A 22562-nucleotide genomic window follows, 5' to 3' on the forward strand; every position below is an offset into this window, starting at 1 on the left:
TCTGTTTAGGAAATTCTTTGGCAAGATGACATAGAGCAAAAGTTTAGGGTCTTTTATGTACTTTTTTGAAATGAGAACAGTTCACTATAAACAAATGTTTTACAAGACATCTTAACAAATCCAGCCAATCTAATGCAGTGTTTCACAGGAAATTAAATATTTTTTTGATCTGCATGCACTCCAAATCAGTCATATGAAGTTGCTTTATTATAATAAAAGCGCTGGGCATGTTTTATAGCTCAGACTTTTTAAAGTGCCTGAAATATTCTGGGCAAAGTTTTAATATAACAATTGATAGTACATGATAGTGCCAACCTGAAAAACTGGAAAATATTATTTTCTGGACAAGGGGAAGAAACTCCAGATATTTTTTCTGCTTTTTTTTTTTTTTTTTTTTTTTATGTGTAGTGTTTAGATCAACAGTTACAGAGGGTTTTTTTTCTGCATAAGATGTTCTGTTTCTGACCAATTCTGCTGTATAATTTCAGTCATGAGTTGATACAATAAATACTATATGAAAACTTTTGGATTCTAGAAACGGGCTAAGAGCTCCCAGTACGTAACATGCTTTCTCTTGGCTTCTCAAAAGCTAGTCATTGCTGGTTTACAGTGGGTGATGTGCATGAAAGTTTTCAACTTAAATCCTTGTTCACCTCTCTGTCTATAATGGACAGCAGCTGTCTGTCATCTTGCATGGAGAGTGAACTCTCCCAAGTGGAAGAGGGCTTTCTGAGAAGAATATGGCTTGTGTTTTTGAGAAACTTAGAGGAGTGGATTTTAGATAGATAGCCATTCTTGTTTTATTGGGCTAATTGTTCCCCCTTCTTGCCTCTCGATTTCTCGTGCTCTAAGAATGAGGAAAAGTAAAACTGAAGAGAGTCCTAAATCAAAATGTTTTTCTTTTTGAGAGGAAAAAGACAATCTCAGCATTTTTTTCTCTTAAAACTGTGATTCTTTCAGCACTTTCTGTTTATCACATGATAAAGTGGAAACCGGTATGGTAGGTCTTTGAGCTACATTTTGGAGAGCATTCAAAATTACTTCCTAGACCCTCCATTCTTTTCAGAGCCCAATAGGCAGCAAGTAGGAAATCACTGATCTAGAAGAAAGATAAACCACTATTTTGAATGTTTTTGGCTTGACACTTCTCGGAACAGTTGTGTGATTATTTATTTATTTATTTATTTATTTATTCTTTTTTTTTAGCTTTAATACTTTTTGTTGAAGCTTGTTGCGTGGCTTGCAAGATTTTGTTTCAAACCCATCAAAGAAAGTTTTAGCTTAGTAGAGAGCTGTTTTTTTAAAGTTGAGCATGTGGAAAGAGGCCTGAGATGGAAATGGCCTTCACCTCGGTGTGAGCTGTGAAGCAGAGTAAAAGCCATTAAATACAGCTTTCATTGTCTAGGAATCAAATCAGCAGAATATAGATAATCTGAAAAAAGTGACCCTATGGTCACTATGATAGGGTTAGAAGTAACTCATCCACTAGAGTAATCAGAAGCTGTTAATTGTTTATGGCAATATATTTTGTAGGACAGTATCTTGTTTTTTGCTAACTGACCTAAATTACAAGTATAGTGATGCATTAAACTTTTCATCAGCTTTTTGTAAAGACATGTTAACAAATCAGACACTTACGTAAGCTTGAATTCTTTGCTTTGCATTACAACTAGTTTATTTCTCGTTCTGAAAAGCATTGCCTTAAGTAAGGCTTTTGTCAGATGATTTTTTTTTTGTTGTTTTTTAGGTAATACAAGAAACCAAATTTAAGCAAATTTACACAGCAGAAGAAAAATACATTGTTAAAGTATCTGCTTATACAAACCAAACTCTCTCTAGCAACACTTTCTTGAGGGCAGCACAGTTTCTCACTATTTCAGTGGATACAGATGAAAGAAGACAGTTGGAAAGCCAACAACAGGTAGAACTTTATTTTGGTGTTGTGTATGATGTAAACTACTAACAATTTTACTGCCAAATAAACACAGCCTGTTTGCATGTGTTAAGATCAATGTAGTAAGAATGCTAATGGTGTGTTTTCTAACTCTTTCATTTCAGGAAATTAATAGTATGATAAAGTCATTGGATAGTCAGTTGGCTACATTGTTTGAAAGGCAAAAACATCTGGAACGAAGAGACAATGAACTCAGGCAACAGAAGAAGGAGCTTTTGGAGAGAGGAAATAAAAGAAGACAGTTGGAATCAAAAATTGCTGTGAAGCATGACAGGTAGGATTTTGGACAAGCCAAACTGTATATTAGACAAGAGGAATTTTAATAACAAGTGTGTATTGGCTTCCTCCTACTGTGTGTGCTTTTACACAGTAAGCAGTAGCTGAGCTTGAGATATATGTGGTGATCAAGATAAAGAGGATGTTTAGAAATTGAGAAACCATCTAACAACATCCTAGACAGATTACTGTAATAATCATAGCACTCTAGTGAGACACCACTGCAGTCATTTACTTAGACATTACTAAGGTCTTGGTACCACATACCTAAATGACACCATAAAGTGCATAAACAGTACTAAAAAAAAGATGTTGGGATACTGGCTATCCACTGTATTTAAGTGTTACCTTCTTTTCTGGCTTTGTGATGCTCTGCGGTTATTTCTGTTACTCTTTTGTCATGAGGCAAAGCCTCAGCATGTTTCAAGAGACACTTAACTACAGATCTCACTCTCAAAAGGCAGTAGGCAGTATGGATAGACACCTTCAGGCATCACTCCCTCTAGCCTGTACAATTCTTTAGCACTGTCCCCGCAGACTGTACCCTCAAGTACTCCTGTGTGTTCCCATGGTGCACTTGTTTTTGTTCTGTAAAAACATGATGGTCCTTGCATGCACAGCTCTTGAGCTCTTGTGTTACTTCTAGGGTGAAAAAAAAAGGGGAAAGAAATAACCCATAACCCTCCCCCTACAAAAGCTGTAGGGCTGTAGGAATTACAAGAGGCCAGTTTGCTGTGAAGGGAGTTAGCTTCAAATGCTGTGGATGTGAGATTAACCTCAAAGCCTCTTGCTTGCTTTATAGTGTCTTAGGGATACAGATATACTTTTTCTTTGTGTTGTTGCATTGTTTTACAATAATACTGTTTGAAGGCAGGAGAAAGATAGACCCTCTACCCTCTTCTACCTAAACTACTTCAATAGTGATTAAATCTTTCCCCTGAAAGACATAATTCCATTCTTCAATTTTGAAGCAAGGGAAAGAATGCTGGCACAATTACAGAGAAGGTTCTTACGAGATGTGTTGTATAATGTAGATGTTTTTCTGTAGAGATAGAAATGAGATAAATACTCCTTGCAGTGAGCGTAACCGTTCTTAGATATAGTATGTTTCTATTTCTCAGAATTTCTAAATAATACTGGATGTAATTTTGAAGTTAATATACAATGGGACTTCAGGAGCTGTTTAGGCCAACTACCTACTCAAATCAGGGTCAACACCAAATTCAGACCAGGTTGCTCAGGGATTTATGTTGCCTCATTTTGAAAACCTCTGCGGAGACTGCACAACCTCTTTGGACAACCTGTTCTATTGCTTGATTGTCCTCATGGGGGAAAAAGTGTTTCTAGGTGTCCAGTTTGTAGTGCTCTTGTTTCCACTTATCCGCTCGTTATCTTTCATGCTTCTACCATGCACCTTTTTAAAAAGCCTGGCTCTGTTCTCTCAATGACTTTCTCACAGATATTGGAGGAGTTGCTCTTAGGTTGGCCTCTTTAAGCCACCTCTTCATGCTGAACAAGCTGAGCTCTCAGCTTCTCCTCACAGACCTGTGCTCCAGCCTCCCACTATCTTTGTGGCTCATCACTGAACTTGCTCCAGTTTTCAACATTACTGATGTATTTGGTGAGAGGCAAAATGGACTCAGTATCTAGAGTGGTCTAATAAGAGCAAAGCAGAGGGGGATAATCATTTTCCTCAACCTGCTGGCTGTGCTTCCATTCATACAGCCCAGGTGGCTCTTGGTGCGTGTTGCTGCCAGGGCACACTGCTGGCTCCTGTTCAGCTTGCTTGCCATCAAGATCCCAGGTCCTTCCGTACAGAACTGCTGTCCAACCTGTCTGTCCCCAGCCTGTGTTGTTGCCAAGTGGCAACAACTTCCCAGTGGAAGTACTCTGCATTTGTTCTACATTTGTCCTTGCTGAATTTCATCAAGCTCCTGGTGACTCATGCATCTCACCTGACCAAGTGCCTCTGAATGGCAACCCAGTTGGTCCTACAATTTGGTGTCATGTGCAGATTTGACAAGAGTAGCCTTCGTCCCTTCCTCCAGATTACTCACTGACAGAGATGTTGAACAAGTCTCAGGATAGACCCTGGAGCATCCCACTTAATGCTAGCATCTAGGCACGGTACAGCTTGTTAGTGATGACCGTCTGAACTCGGTATTCAAACTATTTTTTTTAACCCATTTGGTTGTTAGCCCATTCAGGCTGTCACATTAGAAGCTGGATACAAGAATACAATAGGAGAGTATGTCAAAACCTTGCTAAAACAATAATGTGAGGTTAATAACATAGGCTGTCCTTCCACAATTCCAGTTGTTCTATCATAAACTGCAATCAGCTTGGTCAGACATGATTTACTCTTGTTAAATCCTTGCTGACTGTTCCTGATCACCTCATGTGCCTAGAAATGTTTTCTGGAGGTACTCAGTCTAATTTTCCCAGTGGGACTGAAGTGAGACTGACTGGTGTGTAGTTTTCTGGATTACACTTTTGGCCTTCTTTGAAGATATCCAAACACTGCATCTCCCTGAAGAGCAGAATTATTTAACTTGAAGTTCATCAATCCATAAATATATGTGACTGAGATTTAGAATGAGTGAAAAATAGTTTTCTGCAGTGCACAGTAGCTAAGAACAGTTACTTCTTACTGATGTATATAGCAAGAATTAAGCAAACCTCCTTAACCTCTGCTATGTTGTATTGTTACAAGGAAGTAGGAAAAAAAAAAGAAAAATGCCCTTTTTGCACTGACTTCTTTTTAAAAATTTGAAATTAGCAAAGTAATGCATTGTGGTTGCTCAGTGGCCATGCTCAACCAATATTTGGTTTTCTTTCATTATGCTTTTTTTGTTTTCTAGACCTCTTAGATTTACAGTGCATTCCTCTAACATGTCTGAAATGTTTCAAAACGCAAAGTTCACTTCTTGTTAATTGATGGTTCGTCACAAATGAGATTAAGAATTTTGGTATTTCTGTAAGAAAGAAATCAGGATTAACAATATATTGGTTCTTCCCATAGTTTAAGACAGATGGAACAAGATGCTATCAATCTAGAAGAGGAGTCTCAACAGGCAAATATGAAGATCAAAGAAATAAATGTCCAGAAAGGAAGGCTTGTTACAGAATTAATGCATCTCATAAAGGTATGGGGGTTTTGTTTATTTTCATAAGTGTTCCCTTGTTGTGAAAAGATCAATTCTTGTAACATAATTAGGAGGCGTACAAAATTCGGCTATGTTAATGTAAATATTAATAAGCTAAATTGTTTGAAGATACACCTCTTTAAAGACTTTTGAATTTGTTCATCTATTGTTATCTCAAGCGTTTGTTTCCTTTGATTTATACTTTCACTCCCTGAAGTCTTCTGGTCCATGGAGTAATCCAATAAATAAAAGTGTGAACTGTGTAATTATTTCAATCTGTATACTTTCAGAATACTTCATATTTCTGTACACCCTTACTTTCTCTTGATTTATCATCTCCGTTTCTTTGCTTCTATTAGAAAAAGAGTAATCATTATTTGTCATTCTAAGAATATGGAAGATCTTCCTTACAGACGACCACTACTATTGATAACTAAGAAGTAATTCCTACAACCTGACTGATTTGTTCATTGATATTTTTAGATATGATTTGCATTCAGTTTTCTGTATTTCCTTTTTCTCTTTTGAGTGTTTCACATTGCCCTTAGGGAAGAACTGACCTGAAACTGTAAGAATCCATGTGGAATGGGGCTAGGAGGGGAAGAGGACTTAGGTCTTAGGCTCCAGCATCACGAATGGTATTGTTATATACATTTGTCTGTCTGTCTTTTCTTAACTCAACCCCAACTGTTCTCACTGCCAAAAACCAACCAACCAACCAAACAAAAACAAAAAAACAAACAGCAGCTCTGGGTTTCAGTTGTTGCTTTGGCTCTAACTGTGAGCCCATATAATGGGAGCTGCTATGAGGTGAATTATCTTGGTTTGTATTCTCAGTAACTAAGGAACAAGCTTTTGTGCTCAGCAAGAAATGGTGCTGTTCTTGCAACTACCTTGAGCATGTAAGTTATTTCCTTGCCATGTGTTACTATTATGTTGCAATGTTTCTTAGCTTACCACCTGGCTAGACTTCAGTATGACCTTTGACATTAAACTGATTCCAGTACACTGAGTTGGTATTGCTTGGAGTTGCAATACTTGAAGTTTTCAGAGATCACCTTTTGGTCAGGTAGCCAGAGCCACTCTGAAAATGCCAAAGAATGGCAGATGACGACTGGCAGGTTAAAACAGTTGCTTATACTTTTAGATTACTTTAGAGAACTTGCTATGCAAGTAATAAGCTGCTAAGTAACTACTTCTGAAATTCATACAAATACTCTGTATTTAATATGGGAATTTGTAGAATGTGCTGTTAACTTTTGTGCCGGGTGCCCATTTCCCAGTATGTACTGGGAACTGTCTGAGCATGTTGCTGTTGTAAAGAGCCACCAAAGTCACTTCTTGACTGTTGTACTAACTGAAACAGCATTTTAATCACTTCTTTGCTCTGTGTAGGAAACTAATCTGAGACATATAGTGTATTTCTCAGCATGTCAGAAAGGGTATATGTATGTGTGGATAACTGGTATTTGTCAGAAATAGTTATTGATTACAAAAGGATTTTCTTTTGGTTTTACGTCAGCTTAATTTTGATGCTGTGTGTGTGCTGTAGGAAATAGATGGTAGTATATGCTGAAGAAACCAAAATGGTCCAATTCAAGAAAGATATTTCATAGTGTGTTAAGTTTATGGGAGTCTTTCTACTTTTTTCAAAAGGCTTCTTTAGTTACATTAGTTATAGGCTAAAATGACAAATACTTACGTAGTTATATGGTTAGGGCATACTCACTTCTGCCACAGAAGGAAACTTAAAACATGTATGGAATTTTTTTTGTTTACATGGTAACAATGTGGCCTAGCATTTTTCTAAGAGGTTCTGGTATTTGTTTGGAACAAATAGTCACCCTATATAAAGACACTAGTGTGCATACACCTGCGTGTATTCAGAACTCTCTTGCCTCTATCCACAGAAAGAAGCCTCTGTTTTCTTTATGAATGTTCAAGATACAAATATATAAGGCAGAGTGTACCTGGCACACATGAGTTCTTTACAACTGAAATACTGGAAACTTTGTGTTAAAAAGAGAAATGATGAAGATCTCAGACTCACTAGTGTGAGTCTGAGACTAGTGTGGTGAGATGATAACACTCTCAAAACTTCATCCTGCATGTCCGCTAAGTCTGCATCTGGGATCTTGTGTTCCCTTTCCTTAAGAGAGGAGATTCTTTTGTATTTTTATATTGATCGTAAGAAAAACAGTGAACCAGTCTTCTCATTGCTTCACACTTCTAGGGTTAAAACTATCCTCCTCACACTACAGAATATAATGATGATTTTTGAGTCCCTGAGGCTGGCGCATTTAAAGAAGCAATGTTATCCATGTCAGAGTTGTCATACCAGGTTGTGGGGTTCACTAAAGCTCTGAGACTCCAGAAGGAAAACTACTTCTGTTGTTTTAACTTGTTCAAGTTGTATTAAGACATGAGAGTACATCTGTCAAGTGATTGCTGCATTAGCAGGGAGGCATCCAGAGCTTGTAGGATACTTGGTTATTGTTGGTTATTTGAAGACCCTGCTCCTGTGTTTGTGGGTACAAGAACAGGGAGAGTATCACAGCTTCTGCAGTGTACCACCAGTAAGAGACATGTCTTGTGCATTTATTTTTTACCCCTTTTCCATTTCTATCTTTGAGTTATAGAATCCACCTGGTGGATTCAGTCTCTGAGAAGGAATTGAGATAGCTTTGTGTAGTCTCATACTTCGCATTTGAGTATACGGTGAAGAGAGAGAGAGAGCGCGAGCAAGTGAGCATGCTGTTCTGGTATACAAGCATGAATTACTTAGTCACAGGTGATACGTTTATGCTTGCAGGATAAGAATAGATGAGGAGTATACATTTTGAAGAATGTGGGTCACTAGCAAGTTGCCTTTCTTTGTTAAAATAAATTCGAAATAAAATCCTGTTGAAGAGCTGAACAGTCTGAGGTTGTATGCCATGGCTAAAAAATGCACACTTTTGAAAGGATGATAGTAATTATATCAGTTTTGAATCGCCCACAGAAAAAGATTGACACTTTCTATTTTCTTATCTAGAATTGCGTATCACTGAACATCATCAAAGCAGACTTGGTTCTTCAGAGCGCTACTGTGGCTGCTGAGAAGAATAGACTAGAATTAGAGTATAAAGCAGCAAGTGTACAACTAAGAGCTTCAGAGGTAAATATTTCTGTGAATACTAGGAAATTAACTATGAAAATACCTTGAATTGAAGGCTTTATAGCGGAGGAAAGGCTGCTTCTGTGTCTTTCTTTAGGAACGGATATTGTCACTGGAAAATATTTAACTTTGATTTCTGTAGCTTGATCCATTACTGCAGCCTACTCATTTGAAGTTAAAAAAAAAGCTTTGCTTTTCTTGGTTAATACAGCTGAGCTTCCAGAAAAAAAAGTAGCGAACATTTATCATGTCCTGGATCTAGTTACTGTACTACGTAGTCTAGCTAAAAAGCTTAGCTGTTCTTCAGAAGTATTCTCTTTCTGCAGAGTCTTTGATAGATAAGTAAACCCAACCTACGTGGGAGATGGAGCCTCAAGATGAACCAGAAAGTACTGTAATATAGCGGAGCAGAACTGTTTCGTCATTTTTTTCATAGCCATTTTCTCATATGGTACTTAAATGGCTTTCTTTGACGAGAGAAAAGAGGGATAACCAGTCTTTCCACTGATCATGTTAGGAAGCTATTCAGTGTTCAGGTAAAAAGACAGTCTCTGCAGAGTTAGTCCCACAGACAGGTACTCTTTTTCTAAGAGCAGAGAATGTAGTGATCTCCAATGGATTGGTGCTTGGAGGTCAATGTTTGTATTTGTTTAGGGGATAGGCAAATGTTGAAGATACTGGGAAAAAAAATATTACTAGGTAATTTTTTCCTTGTCTTTCACTAGTCAGTTTAATTGTAGCCTAATATTAATTTAATCCATAGAAATAATTGCATGTTAAATTAGAAAGCAGTTCAGAAGGTAAGTGATTTTTATTTTGGATTGCCATGCACTTCCAGAAAAATTGACATTGGCATATCTTCAGAAAACCACTAAAGATTATAGGTATCATCACTTGCAGAAAAATTAAGAAAGGGAGATCTTGAGCAAAAAGTCCCTGAAGACTAGGGCATGCCCAACATGTTACTTGGAAGGTCGCTGTTGCGTCAGAGCTTTAGTTTGATGCTGCTGTTATTTATATTTCTATGAAGTAAAGAATAAGAATGTATTACAAAGCCATGAATTTCATATGAGTAGTCTATATCATCACTGGTAGATTTATTTAATATTTTTTGGTCCTCCCTGCACCTGTGTTCTTCCTTTGGAGAATGTAAGCCTGGCGTGGTGTATGAATAGATCAGCAGACAGGACTTGTAAGATAAACATTCTGGTAATTCTTGATTGAGCAAAAATTTTCTCCTTCCTAAGTGAACAGATACTTGACTTAACGGAGGCCGCATTAGTCATTGTTACTTGGTTAGATTCAGCCACACAGTTGTAGGAAATCTTATCAGAATTGATACTCTAGGTGGCTGCTTTAGTCAGTTTTGGTGATATTTAAAACCTGACTTAAGTCAGTAATCCCTGTGATTAGAATTCTGAAAAATGTAACTACTTTGGAGGAAAGCTCTTCTAAGTACTCTTGTACGTCTTTAGTTTTCACTTACATGAAAATCCAAAGCCTAGATTTCCCAGATCTGTTGCCTAGTAAGTCTTTGATGTAAGTCTTTAGCCTTTCCTTATGAATTCTAACTCTCCTGTATTCCCCTGTAATAGATTTATGTTTTGTATTTTGGGGTTTGTGTTTTGTTTTCTACTTCACGATGCTCTTTCGTTGTGGGGGGATGACAACACTCAATATTTCTTAGAAGTATGTATTATCTCAAATTATAATCATCTGAAATTATAACTTATTTAAAGTGTCGCCTTCCAATTTCTTCTTAGTTACTTCATGATAAATATTTTTCTGCAGCAGTTCTATGTTAAGGTAGTCTTGTCCCAAAACTGCTCTTGAGGATGCCTTCACAACACTGAGGAAAGGTCTTGCAAACAGTTCTTGCATGTTTTTATAAAATAAATAAACCTACAAAAAGGAGGAAACCAAACAGAAACAGAAATAAGTATGTTGGACAGAAGCTATGTAGTGAAACTAATTGGTACCTAAATACTGTGATTATGTCAATTAATTTCTGCTTAATCATCAGACACTTTTGTAGGTCATGTGCTGTCTTACGCATTCATTGAAGTTGGAATGCTGGGAATCAGCCAAAGAAGCTGCAAAACTTGTTAACACTTAACTTCTTCGTGATGTTCATCTCCTAAGCAATTTTGACTCTGAAAGAGCTGAATAAATACATGATAAAGGTTTGAAGCAAACACAAAACCCACTTATTCTATCTAAGAGAAGATCACACACATTACTTTTATGAGGTCTTGGCACCAGGGTACCATGGAGAGAGCATCATACTTGTTGCTTTGTGAGCTTGGGTTTTTTTAAGCGCATAGATAGAAAGGCCGAAAAACTCCATGTTTATGAACAATTCAGGTTAGCAACAACAGATTTCTGCTGTTTATATTTTGTGATGGCAGTTCAAGTGAGAACCTGAGTGTTATTTTAACAACTTTTTGTATTACATTTATTTAATGAGACTAAGAAGTAAATCTCAGTTTGTGACCTGTATTCAACGTTAAGGAGGATCCATCTGCTCATTAGATAATTGGCACAGTTGCCTTTGTATTTATAATGATTATTTGAAAGAGACTTGCTAATTGTCTTGCTTTGATAGCTTGCTGAATTTTAGGTTCATTTGGTACAAATTTGTTGAAGTAATTGATATTAATACTGAGAATGTACATTGCAGCATTTACTTCTTAAGCCAAGTTTTAATAAAATGCAGATTCTGTTTTCTATGTATAAATTTCCAAACTTTAAATAATTAAATACTGTCAATGAGCATGCGTTCAAACAGAAATTCACGAGAAAAACATTGGCTTCTGGTAACTGTATTTTCTTAAACCAGCTTCTTATTTTGCACAAAACTAATTACACTGCTGATGAGTGCAACAGAGTACAAATTGCTTATGAATCCAGAATGTCAGTGGCTTCTACTATTAGGTAGGTGCCTTCCTGACCGGTAAGCTGTAACCACAGCCTCCCGCTAATGTAGAACTTTCTTGAAATACCCAGATGCACTTCTCTCTAAGTTGTTCGCTTATGCTGTTCGCTGAAACAAATTTAAAGCTCTCTCTATGCTAGGATTTTTCCTAGTAGCTCCTCTATTCAAAACAGTAATTCTTTCTACTTAAAGAGTTAATTTTGTATCTAGGTGCGTTTCATTAAAGCATCTTTAGAAAATCAACAGGAACCTTTAAAATTGCCTTGCACTTTTGAATAGGTAAGAGGGAGCTGGAATGAGCACTTTTTTTCTTTTTTTAATTTAACATGGCTTATTGCGGATATTACAATCAAGTGACAAAGCTGAATGAAAATTGAGACTTACCTGTCAGTGTGTTTATTCTAGTATATGCTTCTCAACCATGTCAGATGTTTTCCAGTTTTCTGTTGCATGTTGAGGTTTTTCCTCTTCTCAAACATATTTTCTCCTCTTCCCACCTTGAAAATTTTTACCTCCCTCAGGCCTGAGTTAGGCATATTCAGTGTTGAATCTATTTCAGATTTTCAGTGCCTAGAAATCAACATAAAATCCTATTTCATGCTACTCTGCAGGGCTTGAAATGGAGACTCTATGTGCAGTTGAAAGCTGAGGTTTCCTACTTCAGATGGTTGAGAATTGGCTTTGGGTCTGGAAATGATCAGAGGCATGACTATAAGACTGATGCTTGTTATATAAAAATAGTGAGGGTTGCCTTTTCCTGGACCCTTTGCCTTCATTGTCATGAAACTGAACACTTACATTTCAAATGAAACTAATGAGCTTTTAAAGTTCTGGGATACAAAATACAGTGTAGTTTCATCTTTATGTTTTTAATTTAGCACAGGGCATATACAGATATGTAATGAAACATGTACATTGTGGTATGTAGTTGTATTTATGTTAATTCAGAATGACATAATAACTTGGCTGTGGCTAAAAGGGCTGTATAGCTTTATCTGTATAACTTTACTTCCAGTCCTTCTTGCCCTTATGTGGCACTTCCATAAGGCTAGTAGTAGAGAAGGAGGGAAGTGGAGAAAAATCTGAATGATGGCTATTTGTTTTACTTTCTGAAAACATGATCATAGTATAAAAATATATCTTTATAGTGGGTTTGGGAAGTTTGTGAAATACTTAACTCTAAGGAAGAAGTTTGCTAGTGTTCTGTGGAAGAAAGGGAAAATAAGAATTCTGAGTTGATATCTGCCATACGGAACATCCACCCTAATTCTTAATTGAACATGAGAACTCCACTGGTGATCACACATGATTCTCTGTTACAACTGCTTCTGTTGTATCTAGGAAATAGAGATTAATAATATAGTTAACGTGTAATGTAAGCAATGTGAGCTATGTGTCAGTGGCTAAATATTGTAAAAATGTGGAATAAATATTGTGCAACTGTATAGTCGCCAAATGATACACATTTCAAAAAAATGCACACATACACTCTCTCTCTCTCTCTCTCTCTTCCTCTCTCTCTCTCTCTCACGTGACTTTTAGCTTAGTTTTGTGCCTGTAGTAAAAGTAGTAATAGCACATTCCCACTGTCAGAATAACTGGTATAACTGTCTGTCAGAAAGATGCATTGCTTGCGTAATCATTACTAAGCATATAATAAAAAATCTTCTGGATTCCCAATCTATTTGTATATCTTCCTTTCCACTTCAAAGTTGTTGGCAGTTCCCAACTATCTGCAGCTGAGTGTTCACCTGAGTGGGAAGACGGCAACAAGCAGTTATTCCCATGCACTTCCTCTTCAGCATGTGCAAGTGACAGGCCTGAGATTGGGAGGGAATGTGTAAAGATAAGTAAGTGAGATTTCTGGTGACAGGGAGAAGAGATAACTTAAAGCTCTCCAAGCTTTTTCCTGGATACTACTGTTTCATGATAATCAGTAGCTTATTGTTTTATGAAGGTAGTAGCATTGTGTTTTGGCTACTGTTGCAATAGCATAGCATTGTGAATGTCATAGGGCTGGTCTGGTGACCAGTATATAGTAAATTCCAAAGAGTTTAGTCTTAGGCTACTATTCAAAAGCAAATACTGTATCTGCTTTTCACTTACTTTACAATACCTGTATAGAAATTTTGGATTTTTTTTTTTTTTTTGATGTTTTGGTAGTTGCACTGTAGAGGTGGAATATGAAACAGCAAAGGAATTATTTCTGATTGTATAACTGGGGGGGGCTGCACAGTTTTGAATAAAATACCATTCAGTGTAAGTCATGTTCAATGTGTTATCCCAAGTAGATGAATAGAGTTAAATTAGAAGTAATGAAAAAAGAAGGCTCATAATAGTTATATTTTGGCTTATAGGACATCTAATGTAAAATAATCTATTTTTAGACATATGTTGAACCTACATACATGCTTGTCTAGTTCAGAAAAAATAAATTTAGCTATATTACAAGAGCATCTTTTGATCTGCTTGCCTTGGCATCTGTTGACTTTGAGCAGAAAGAATGAATTTTGTGTGTTGAAGTGGGGATTTTCAGTCTTGAAACAGTGCAATTTCATGGACCTTCTCTGATTGTAATGTCTCTTGGTGGTATGCTAGTGTCATCTCTGGTTAAAACTAAAGTTAGAAGGTATAGAGATCACTTAACATTTAAAAGTTCAGCTCTCTCTTAAGGAGTCAGTGAAATGCAATGCAAGGTAACAGGCAGTAGTGGAAATCAGTAGGAAATTTAAAATAAAATAAAAAGATGCATATTTCAATATCTTTTCTGATAGCAACGATTTCGTGAACTGGATGATAGGAAGCGTGTCCTTATAGAGAACTGCAAGGAATTGCTGAAAAAAGCTCGACAGGTGTGCAAACTGAGTCCAGACCAACATCTTCCAAAAGAATTTCAAACTGTATGTACAAAAAATGAATCTCCACATATTTCTTGAATTTTCTATGACATGCACCATTATCATGTTTGCAGCAGTGGGTATTATATATTTAATGCTAGTAGTGTACCAGTAAGGGATGTTGTGAATTTCTGGTACTGTTGACTTGTGTATTGTTGCTTACCCCTTTAAAGCACCTTTCAATAGTGAGCTAATAAAAGCTGGGTAGAGGGGTGAGAAAATCTGATCGGAAATTTCAATTAAAATCCACATTCTTCTGTTGATAGAAATAGTTTGAGGCCATATTCTTCTAGCTTGTTGCTCTAACGGAGGAACGCAAAAGCACTGAAGTCTGGCCTGACTGCCTTGGAGGTCTTCCCAGCATTCAGAGTATTTGTATGGCTTAACTAGCATAGCCCTTAGCTTATACTAAGTCTGTGAGCACCTGTACCTGCACAAGGTAGGCAACAAAAGAGCAATTATGTATCTGTAGTAACACTGTAGTCTTCTTTCTCAGTCCAGAATAGTTCGTGATAGAACATTGTTGTTGTAAATTTAAATATCTGGCATCCTGAATACAGGTAATTTAATATTGTCTGGCTTACTTGATTTCTTTTTAGTAAACTTCACTGCTTCATTAGTATTGCTGTAAAACATGTGTCCTTTCTCTTGTAGGCTTTTCAGGCTCTTCCGAATACACTGGAGGAAATTGATGCTTTCTTGAATGAGGAGAAATCCAGGGCCTCCTGTTTCACAGGCCTGAATGCTTCAGTATGTTCACTGCTTTCTCTCCTTGCTCCCTTCCCCCTCTCCACTCATATTGTATTTGCTTCCCACTCTGTGCTAGATCTCTTGGTATAATAAGCTAGACAGCAGGAACAATGTGCTATAAATGCCAGATTCTGCATCTATTAGAATTTTAAGTAGGTTCTTCCAAAGGAACAGTGTGTTCCATGCATTAAACAGGGAAAAAAAAAAAAAAAAAAAAAAAAAAAAAGTTGCAGTAACCTGAAATAAGCAATGCTTTACAGTTTGGGATTTTTTTTTGTTTGTTCTTTTTTTTTTTTTTTTAGTTTAGAATTAGAAACATATCTTGTTCAGTATACAGTGCAATTGGCTATGTAGTTGTATTTGAACAGAATCAGTGTGGTGTGATATTTTTACAGTCAGGGCTAGAAATGACAAACATTTTGTTGACTTTTTTTTTCTTTTTGGCAGGTTGTTGAAGAATATAATAAGCGGACACAAGAAATACAACAGCTGATGGAAGAACTAGAGGAAAAGAAAAATGTATTGGATAACTATAAACAAAATATTTCACAGGTAGTAGTTGAAATTAGCACTTCTGGGCTGTGTGCCCTTATTAGAATGCAATATATGTAGAAAAATATAGTACGCATGTTTTGGGTAACATTTCAAGGTTTTTTGCCTGTAAACTGAGGTATTAACTTCTGTAATTACAGTATTTATGTACTTAATTGCTATTAATAAAGAAAAGCTCAGTTAAAGATGTTTTTACAAGAGTGTTTCTACTTCTAGGTCAAAGAAAGATGGCTAAACCCCTTGAAAAAGCTGGTTGAGCAAATCAATGAGAAGTTCAGTAACTTTTTTAGTTCTATGCAGTGTGCTGGTGAAGTTGATCTTCATGTAGAAAATGAGGTACGGTACAATTTTCATGCAGAAGAATAACAAACTAATTTTCATGCATCTTCCTGCACTTTATATGTTTCTAGAGATAAAATAATAACCTGGCATTTGGATAGGAAAGATGATCTTTTAAGGGTTCTTCATGTTTTTAACTAATGAACAAACTTCCTTGAAATACTAGAACTGACCAAAGCAAAATAAATCTTTGTCCAGTTGCATAGATGTTCAACTCTATTAACTTTTGGAACCTTCTTGCAACTGAATAAACAGTCGTCTTTCTCTAAGACTAAATTGCTGTCTTTTATCTTTTCAGCAAAAGTTGATTTTGAGTATGCTTTTTAGATTTTAAATTTCTGAAAATATTTCTACCTTCTGCCAAAGCAATACCCTTTAGGGAAAGCAGTAAGTGTTTGAACTGTGCATTTATATAAATTTTCAGAAGCCTGTCCCAGCTTCCTTCTTTTCACTGTAATAGGTTGAAGTAGGTATCTTAGTTCTGATTTTTTCCCTCTCTGTTTTTTCCCTGACTTAAATACTCAGTTAGAAGCATTATATTTACTTCAGTTCTAACTCAGATTTATTATATTAGTGATTTAATTCTGATTTTTTGGATAATTTATGCTATTCTGTTACCATATAATGGCTATTTAGCGTTATGCTGATTTGCTTCTGCATGTGGTTGTTTTCAAGTCTGGTGACATTTTGACTGTTCTGGAGCAGTAGCAATCATTTGGACCAGCCTATTATGCCATTACTAACATTGGCAGGATTTACCTCTGACAAAAAGTTTAAAATTTTTCTAGTGCCATGGGGAGAGATACTGGAGTGGGCTGAATTGAAATTGGATATTTTGTTTAAAACTGATCTCTATAGTGATGATTTTAAGACTGTTCTATGTAATGCATACATTCTGCAACAGTGAAAGTTGACACTTAAAACATTTTTTTTCTATTGTAAATGACTCAGGCAGTTCTTAAAATATTTAAGGTGGTAGTTATTACTGGGGGCGGAAACATAACTGAAAAAGCTCTTTACGTGAGCAGTGTATTAAAAGGTTTGTTTGTATAGATATTAGTTTTATGAAGTGTGGGCTTTTCACTTCTTCATGATAGTTACTTACAGAGTCGGATATATATTAAACAAATACTATCTTTAAAATAAAAAGTTGGGAGTACACAGAAAAAACATGCAAAGCAGTTTAAAGGCAAAGGGAGTCTGGATTGTCTTTCTGAATATCTTTCTTGGAAGGTCCTGTTCTTTTCTTGCTAAGATTTTACAAATAATGTAAGAGGTAAACTAGTGGTACACTGCCGATTAAGATATACAGCTTTTCTCCAGGAAATCAAGATCTTGATACAGAGAGGTGGATAATCTGTTCTGGAACCTGGATTCCTTACCCTGCCTCTCTGCAGGAGGCTCTTTGACCTTGACCTGTAAATATCAAAATAGAGAGCCTCTAGCAGAATTATCATTGTTGCAAATATTTCTGTGGTATTGAAAGTCAGGGCTGTGTCAGCTTACCTTGCAGTCCTTTAAGAATCTTGTATTCTGATGTGTGTTGTCCTTGGTGTTAGGACCTGCTGTGTGAAACACTTCACTGGCTTCTCCCTTGGCATCCTAGCAGAAACCTCAGTGAACCTTCTGAGTTTCCTTGGTTGCACTTGATAGCCAGAATTCGAGTGCTTGCACTGTTAATCCTCATCTGCCTTAGTTTGCCACAGGGAGTTTTGACCATCATCTGTGATAGACCTTGGAATACCTGACCATTGTATGAAATGTAATTCCCAGCAGTCTGTCAACAGTCCCGACTTTATAATAACATTGTGGCTGTGGTATAGCTCAGATGCTTCTTTTTAGAAGTTTTTCCAGTCTATGCCTTGTGAGCTTCTCCCAGCCTAGTTTCAGCCTCTGTCAATGCATCTGAAACTAGAGTGGACCTAGTGGACTTAAGACCTGTTTTTTATTTTATATTATTATTTGTGAAGTGGTCATGTTCGTGGTGTCCCAAAGGATGCTGAGTTGTTTTCCAAAGAGTGTAGCAAAAGATCTGCAAATGTATGTTAAGAGAACAAAGAGGAATTAAATCATAAACTCATGGATATTTTTTCACATTGATATTTGAAGTGTTGCTGCTCATAAGCAAGTCAGACTGTGGGTCTCTTGACGAGCTGATAATCAAGTACCAGATCCTACTCAGATGGAAAGAGTTCATCTAAATGAGGGTGCTGTTATCTCTGCTGAATAGGAGAGTCTCTCATTAGCTCCCATTAGCAAAATACCACCCCCAAAAAGGTCAGTGCAACAGCACTTGTTTGTTTTGAAAGCATGATCTGTGATTTTTATGGCTTAGGTTCCTGATTCTCAGGCATTGCTGTCAATGTACAATCTGCAAATCTGAGAAGTGCTGTCTACATTAAATGCAAAAGAAGGATGGTAAGCAAAACCATCTTGCAAATGGTGTAAATTGTAGTTGGTATTATTTTATTCCAGAGTGCCAGCTGTATGGCATTCATCCTTGTGGTGCTCCAGTTTTCCTTGGAAGTGCCATCCAGTAGAGGAGACACTAAGCATGAGAAAGATGACCTGTCTTCAAAACTAGAAAAATCATGTACTTAAGTAAACTGAGTTTGTAATTATGCTGAATCACCTTTATTCTCTCACGAAGACCTTACGCATTTGTCTTGGCCTCAAGGATTCACAGTTCTGTGGATCTATAATACTCATAATCTAGAAGCAACAGAGATTTGTAGTATAGGAAAGTAAATATTAGCATAGGACTGTAAGCTTTGCAGTCCTGAGGATGTTTCTCTGTTATAGTTGTAATGAAACATCAGGAACTCCAAAAGATGGCTTGTTCTCCTGGCTTAGGAGATCAGCTGATGTCCGCTCAAATATTCTGAAGTACTAGATGCTGTGTGGCATGTACATTAGTAATGAAGTTAGCAAAGAAGCCAAGTATTGCTCCTACAGATTTAAAATTCATTAAGACAATTAAGAGAGAGTGGGTTTTTTTTTTAATGGCAACTATTAGACCTTGCTGCACTTCATAGAAGCCAACCTTACCATTATCCAGGGACTCACCTCTGCTGAATCACCAAGTCTTTTATGCCTTTTGATGTCTATGGTATATGGTTACCTGAACCAATCTAACACATGCCAACTTCTGTAGGATGGGCTGATCATTGTCTTCTTGGAGTAACCCTCCTTTCTAAAACAGAAGTATTCTGCAGGTAATAATCAGGAAGTCTCATTCGTTCCTTTCTTCTCCAGGCGTTAGTATTGTGTACTGTTTGGAGAAGGATGAATGTGCGTGGATGGCCTCAAAGTGCAGGATTTCTCTTTCTACAGTAAATACAAATAGACATTAACCTCCTAGAACCCAAGTTTCTGAAGCCTGTGAATCCTCACTGTAGCTCTCATTAAGATGATAGGTACAGATAAAGATTGTGTCTTATGCAGGCCAATTTGTAAGCGATCAACATGGGCTTTCTGCACTGGACATTATATTCCCATTCCTATGCTAAGTTTACTTGGACTTCAGAAAGATCAGCAAGTACTCCAAAGATACCTTTTTCTTCCAGTTACATCAATCAAATGGTTTTCCTTGCGTAGACCTTCTTTTCAACAACTGTTATCCACACACCTATGCCTCATGGACACGGACCATTCTCAAGCATCAGACTGCTGTTTAAGAAAAGGCCAGAATGAGAATCCCTGCGTGCAGTTTTCCTGACTCCACAGATGGAAATTGTCATGGTGGATTTTGTTGGGGCTTTGTATCTCATCTACTAGTGCAGGAAATGCAACCTCTCATCTTATTTTGGAACAAAGTTTCAGAAAGATTTAATTAGCATGCTTGCATTTAGAAAATATCTGATGTTTCCCTGGGAGCTTAACTTTTTTTTTTTTTTTTTTTTTTTTGGGGGGGGGGGGGGGGGGCTATTCCCCCACTTCTTAACTGATAGCATTATGCAGCCTGGTCCATTTCCTGAAGAATCAGAGGAATATCTAGTGGTGTTGCGCTCTCTTGTTTTTGTAGCCAAGAAATGTCGTTGTTGTCAAGTCCTTAAGGCATCTGAAGTTTTTTTTTACTAGGGATTTGGAAATGAATAAATCATTGTTGAGAGGAGATAGTGGTGTGGAAAAAATGATCTATCTAACAAGAACAGATCAAAATCTAGGAAACCTTATGAAACAGAGCAAATATATCAGTATTAGGTTGACCCTAAGTAGTTTGTAGACTTCTGTAGAATGTAGGATATAGATTTCCTTTCATACGTCTTTTTCTTATCAAATGAGCTGTAATGCAGAGAAGCTGAGTTTAACAGATACTTAATTTTATAGGAGGAGTATGACAAATACGGGATTCGCATTAGAGTCAAATTTCGTAGTAGCACTGAACTTCATGAATTGACTCCGTATCATCAGAGTGGAGGTGAGAAAAGTGTTTCAACTATGTTGTACCTGATGGCGCTACAGGAACTCAACAGATGCCCTTTTAGGGTTGTAGATGAAATAAATCAGGTAAGAATCAATAGCACAGTAACTAAAGTCTTGTTATACAGATGCTTATGAAATAGTCAAGGGAACAGACATTTTTTTTCTTTCTTTTTTTTAAGGGAATGGATCCAGTCAATGAGAGAAGAGTTTTTGAAATGGTTGTGAAAACTGCTTGTAAAGAAAGCACTTCTCAGTACTTCTTTATTACACCAAAGGTATGTGATAGGAAATTAAATTGAAACTTTAATGTGTATCAGGGATTAGTTTTATGTGATAACTCTGTAAACACTATGTAACTTGCTTCTAGTTTGTTTAACCTGAGAAATTCATATTAAATGGATGCAGCATAACAGATTTTGTCCATTTTAAGGACAGTCCAGACAGGCCTTTAGGCAACACAAAGGCTTATCTGATAATAAATGTATTTTGGAACTTGTGGCTTCTGTGGAAGCATCACAAGTTAACCACCAGTGGATTGGGATACTGGAATATCCTGCCTCTCACAGAGTATGAATAGTAGCAGATACCAACCACGTTCAGGCAAGTCAGGTAATGATCTTGAAAGAGGCTGCTGCTGATGATACCCAGAGAAATACAGGAGTCTTGTGTTAATGAAGAGAAAATGATTCAAGTAATAGACTGAGCCTAACAGCTTAGAAAGGGCCTTCTTTCATGGAAGAAGGCTTGAGGAGGACTTTTCAGTCAGGGATGACTAGTGGTTAGTGGTGCTCTGATGTTAAAATCAAAAACTGGATTATTGACTTAACTAGGTCAAGATAACATGGCTTAAAATACTAGTAGGGTAGCTGTTTAGTCTGCACCAGAAATTAATGTTAACAGGGATTAATGTTATTTTCAACTCAAGAGATGCTGAACTAGTAAAGATTACTTATTCACCAAGGAGGCAAATGGTCACTAATAAGTGTGCACTTTTTATTAAGATTTCAATTCTACATTTTAAAAGATCTGGCTTCCTTTGTTTTCTTTAAATTTTCTTTAACAAGAAATTTTCTTTAAATTTAGCAATTGAATGACCTGTGAAAACCCACCTGCAGGATTTACCTGACTGATAATACTAAAAAGGTGGTTCTTGCTGTTCCTTTTGATATTACAGTTTCCTTATCTCCACACACTTCGCTCATTTCTTTTATGCATTACTTTTGTCCTACTTGTTTTGTATTTATTATCTTTCCTCTTTTACTTTTTTTTTTTCCCTCACCATTGGCTCTGGTTTTCTATGTTCTCTCCTACTTTGAGAAATAAGAGTGTTGATTTGGATTCTGTAAGGATAGAGATAGCTCTACCAGTGGCAGTGCTTCTGACGAAAAGCGCTGTAGAAGACAACTGTCTAAGGTTACAAGTTAGTTTTAAAAGTTCTGTTCACTATTAAATTCCTAAGAATAGATAAGCAAGAAAATAAAGCGTGTCGTGGTAACCAGAAAGATTAGAGTAAAAATGAGAAACAAGAAATTTCAGAGGTTTAAAAGAAAAAATCAATTTAACATTTATGGTAAGAGGAAGATTAAGGACTGTGTCAGAACATTAATCAGCAGGAAGAGATGACTAAGTTTTTTTTTGGGGGGAGGAGGGAGGTTGCTTTTTGTTGTTTACTAAGATCAACCACAAGTAGATGATTAGTACAATAACCTCGAGTGAAGCTGTAACAGCCTACCATAAAGAACAGTATTCAGAGTGTACTTTGTATTAGCTGATGAGATGATTCGGGTGAGCTGCATCAGAGGGTAATTAAAAGGCTGCTGGGAGCAAGCTGAGGCGAAAGCCAGACCCTGCAGTTTCAGTGGTTTATCTGCAGTTCCAGGAAAAATTATTCTAGCCCTAGCTATATGTAATCCCCTATTAAAGTGAGATATGAAATAACAGCAACGTGTTTTCATACTAATCTAAATTCCTTTTATGTTTCCTATGGATGCAGGAGAAATTGTTATTTTGATTTTTCAGTATATTTTTTGATATTTTTCCCAGATACTCTTAAACAAACTACAGAGGGAAAGGGTATGGATTAATATGCAATAGGATTGATTAGGAAAATTGTTTTCTGAATAGTCATGAT

The 22562-nt window shown here is 36.7% G+C and overlaps 1 protein-coding gene across 1 annotated transcript in view; it reads left to right on the forward strand.

Moving 5' to 3' along the window:
- SMC5 (structural maintenance of chromosomes 5) overlaps positions 1 to 22562 on the forward strand; it is a 49652-nt gene that overhangs the window by 24720 nt on the left and 2370 nt on the right. Inside the window, exons 14-23 of the mRNA XM_062599263.1 lie at positions 1748 to 1921; positions 2059 to 2228; positions 5253 to 5376; positions 8411 to 8533; positions 14243 to 14368; positions 15020 to 15115; positions 15563 to 15667; positions 15884 to 16003; positions 20336 to 20515; positions 20611 to 20706. Coding sequence (XP_062455247.1) covers positions 1748 to 1921; positions 2059 to 2228; positions 5253 to 5376; positions 8411 to 8533; positions 14243 to 14368; positions 15020 to 15115; positions 15563 to 15667; positions 15884 to 16003; positions 20336 to 20515; positions 20611 to 20706 — 1314 coding nt within the window. The remainder of the gene's footprint in view (positions 1 to 1747; positions 1922 to 2058; positions 2229 to 5252; positions 5377 to 8410; positions 8534 to 14242; positions 14369 to 15019; positions 15116 to 15562; positions 15668 to 15883; positions 16004 to 20335; positions 20516 to 20610; positions 20707 to 22562) is intronic.

The sequence above is a fragment of the Rhea pennata genome, chromosome Z, assembly GCF_028389875.1.
Source record: "Rhea pennata isolate bPtePen1 chromosome Z, bPtePen1.pri, whole genome shotgun sequence".
In the NCBI taxonomy this organism is placed as follows: domain Eukaryota; kingdom Metazoa; phylum Chordata; class Aves; order Rheiformes; family Rheidae; genus Rhea; species Rhea pennata.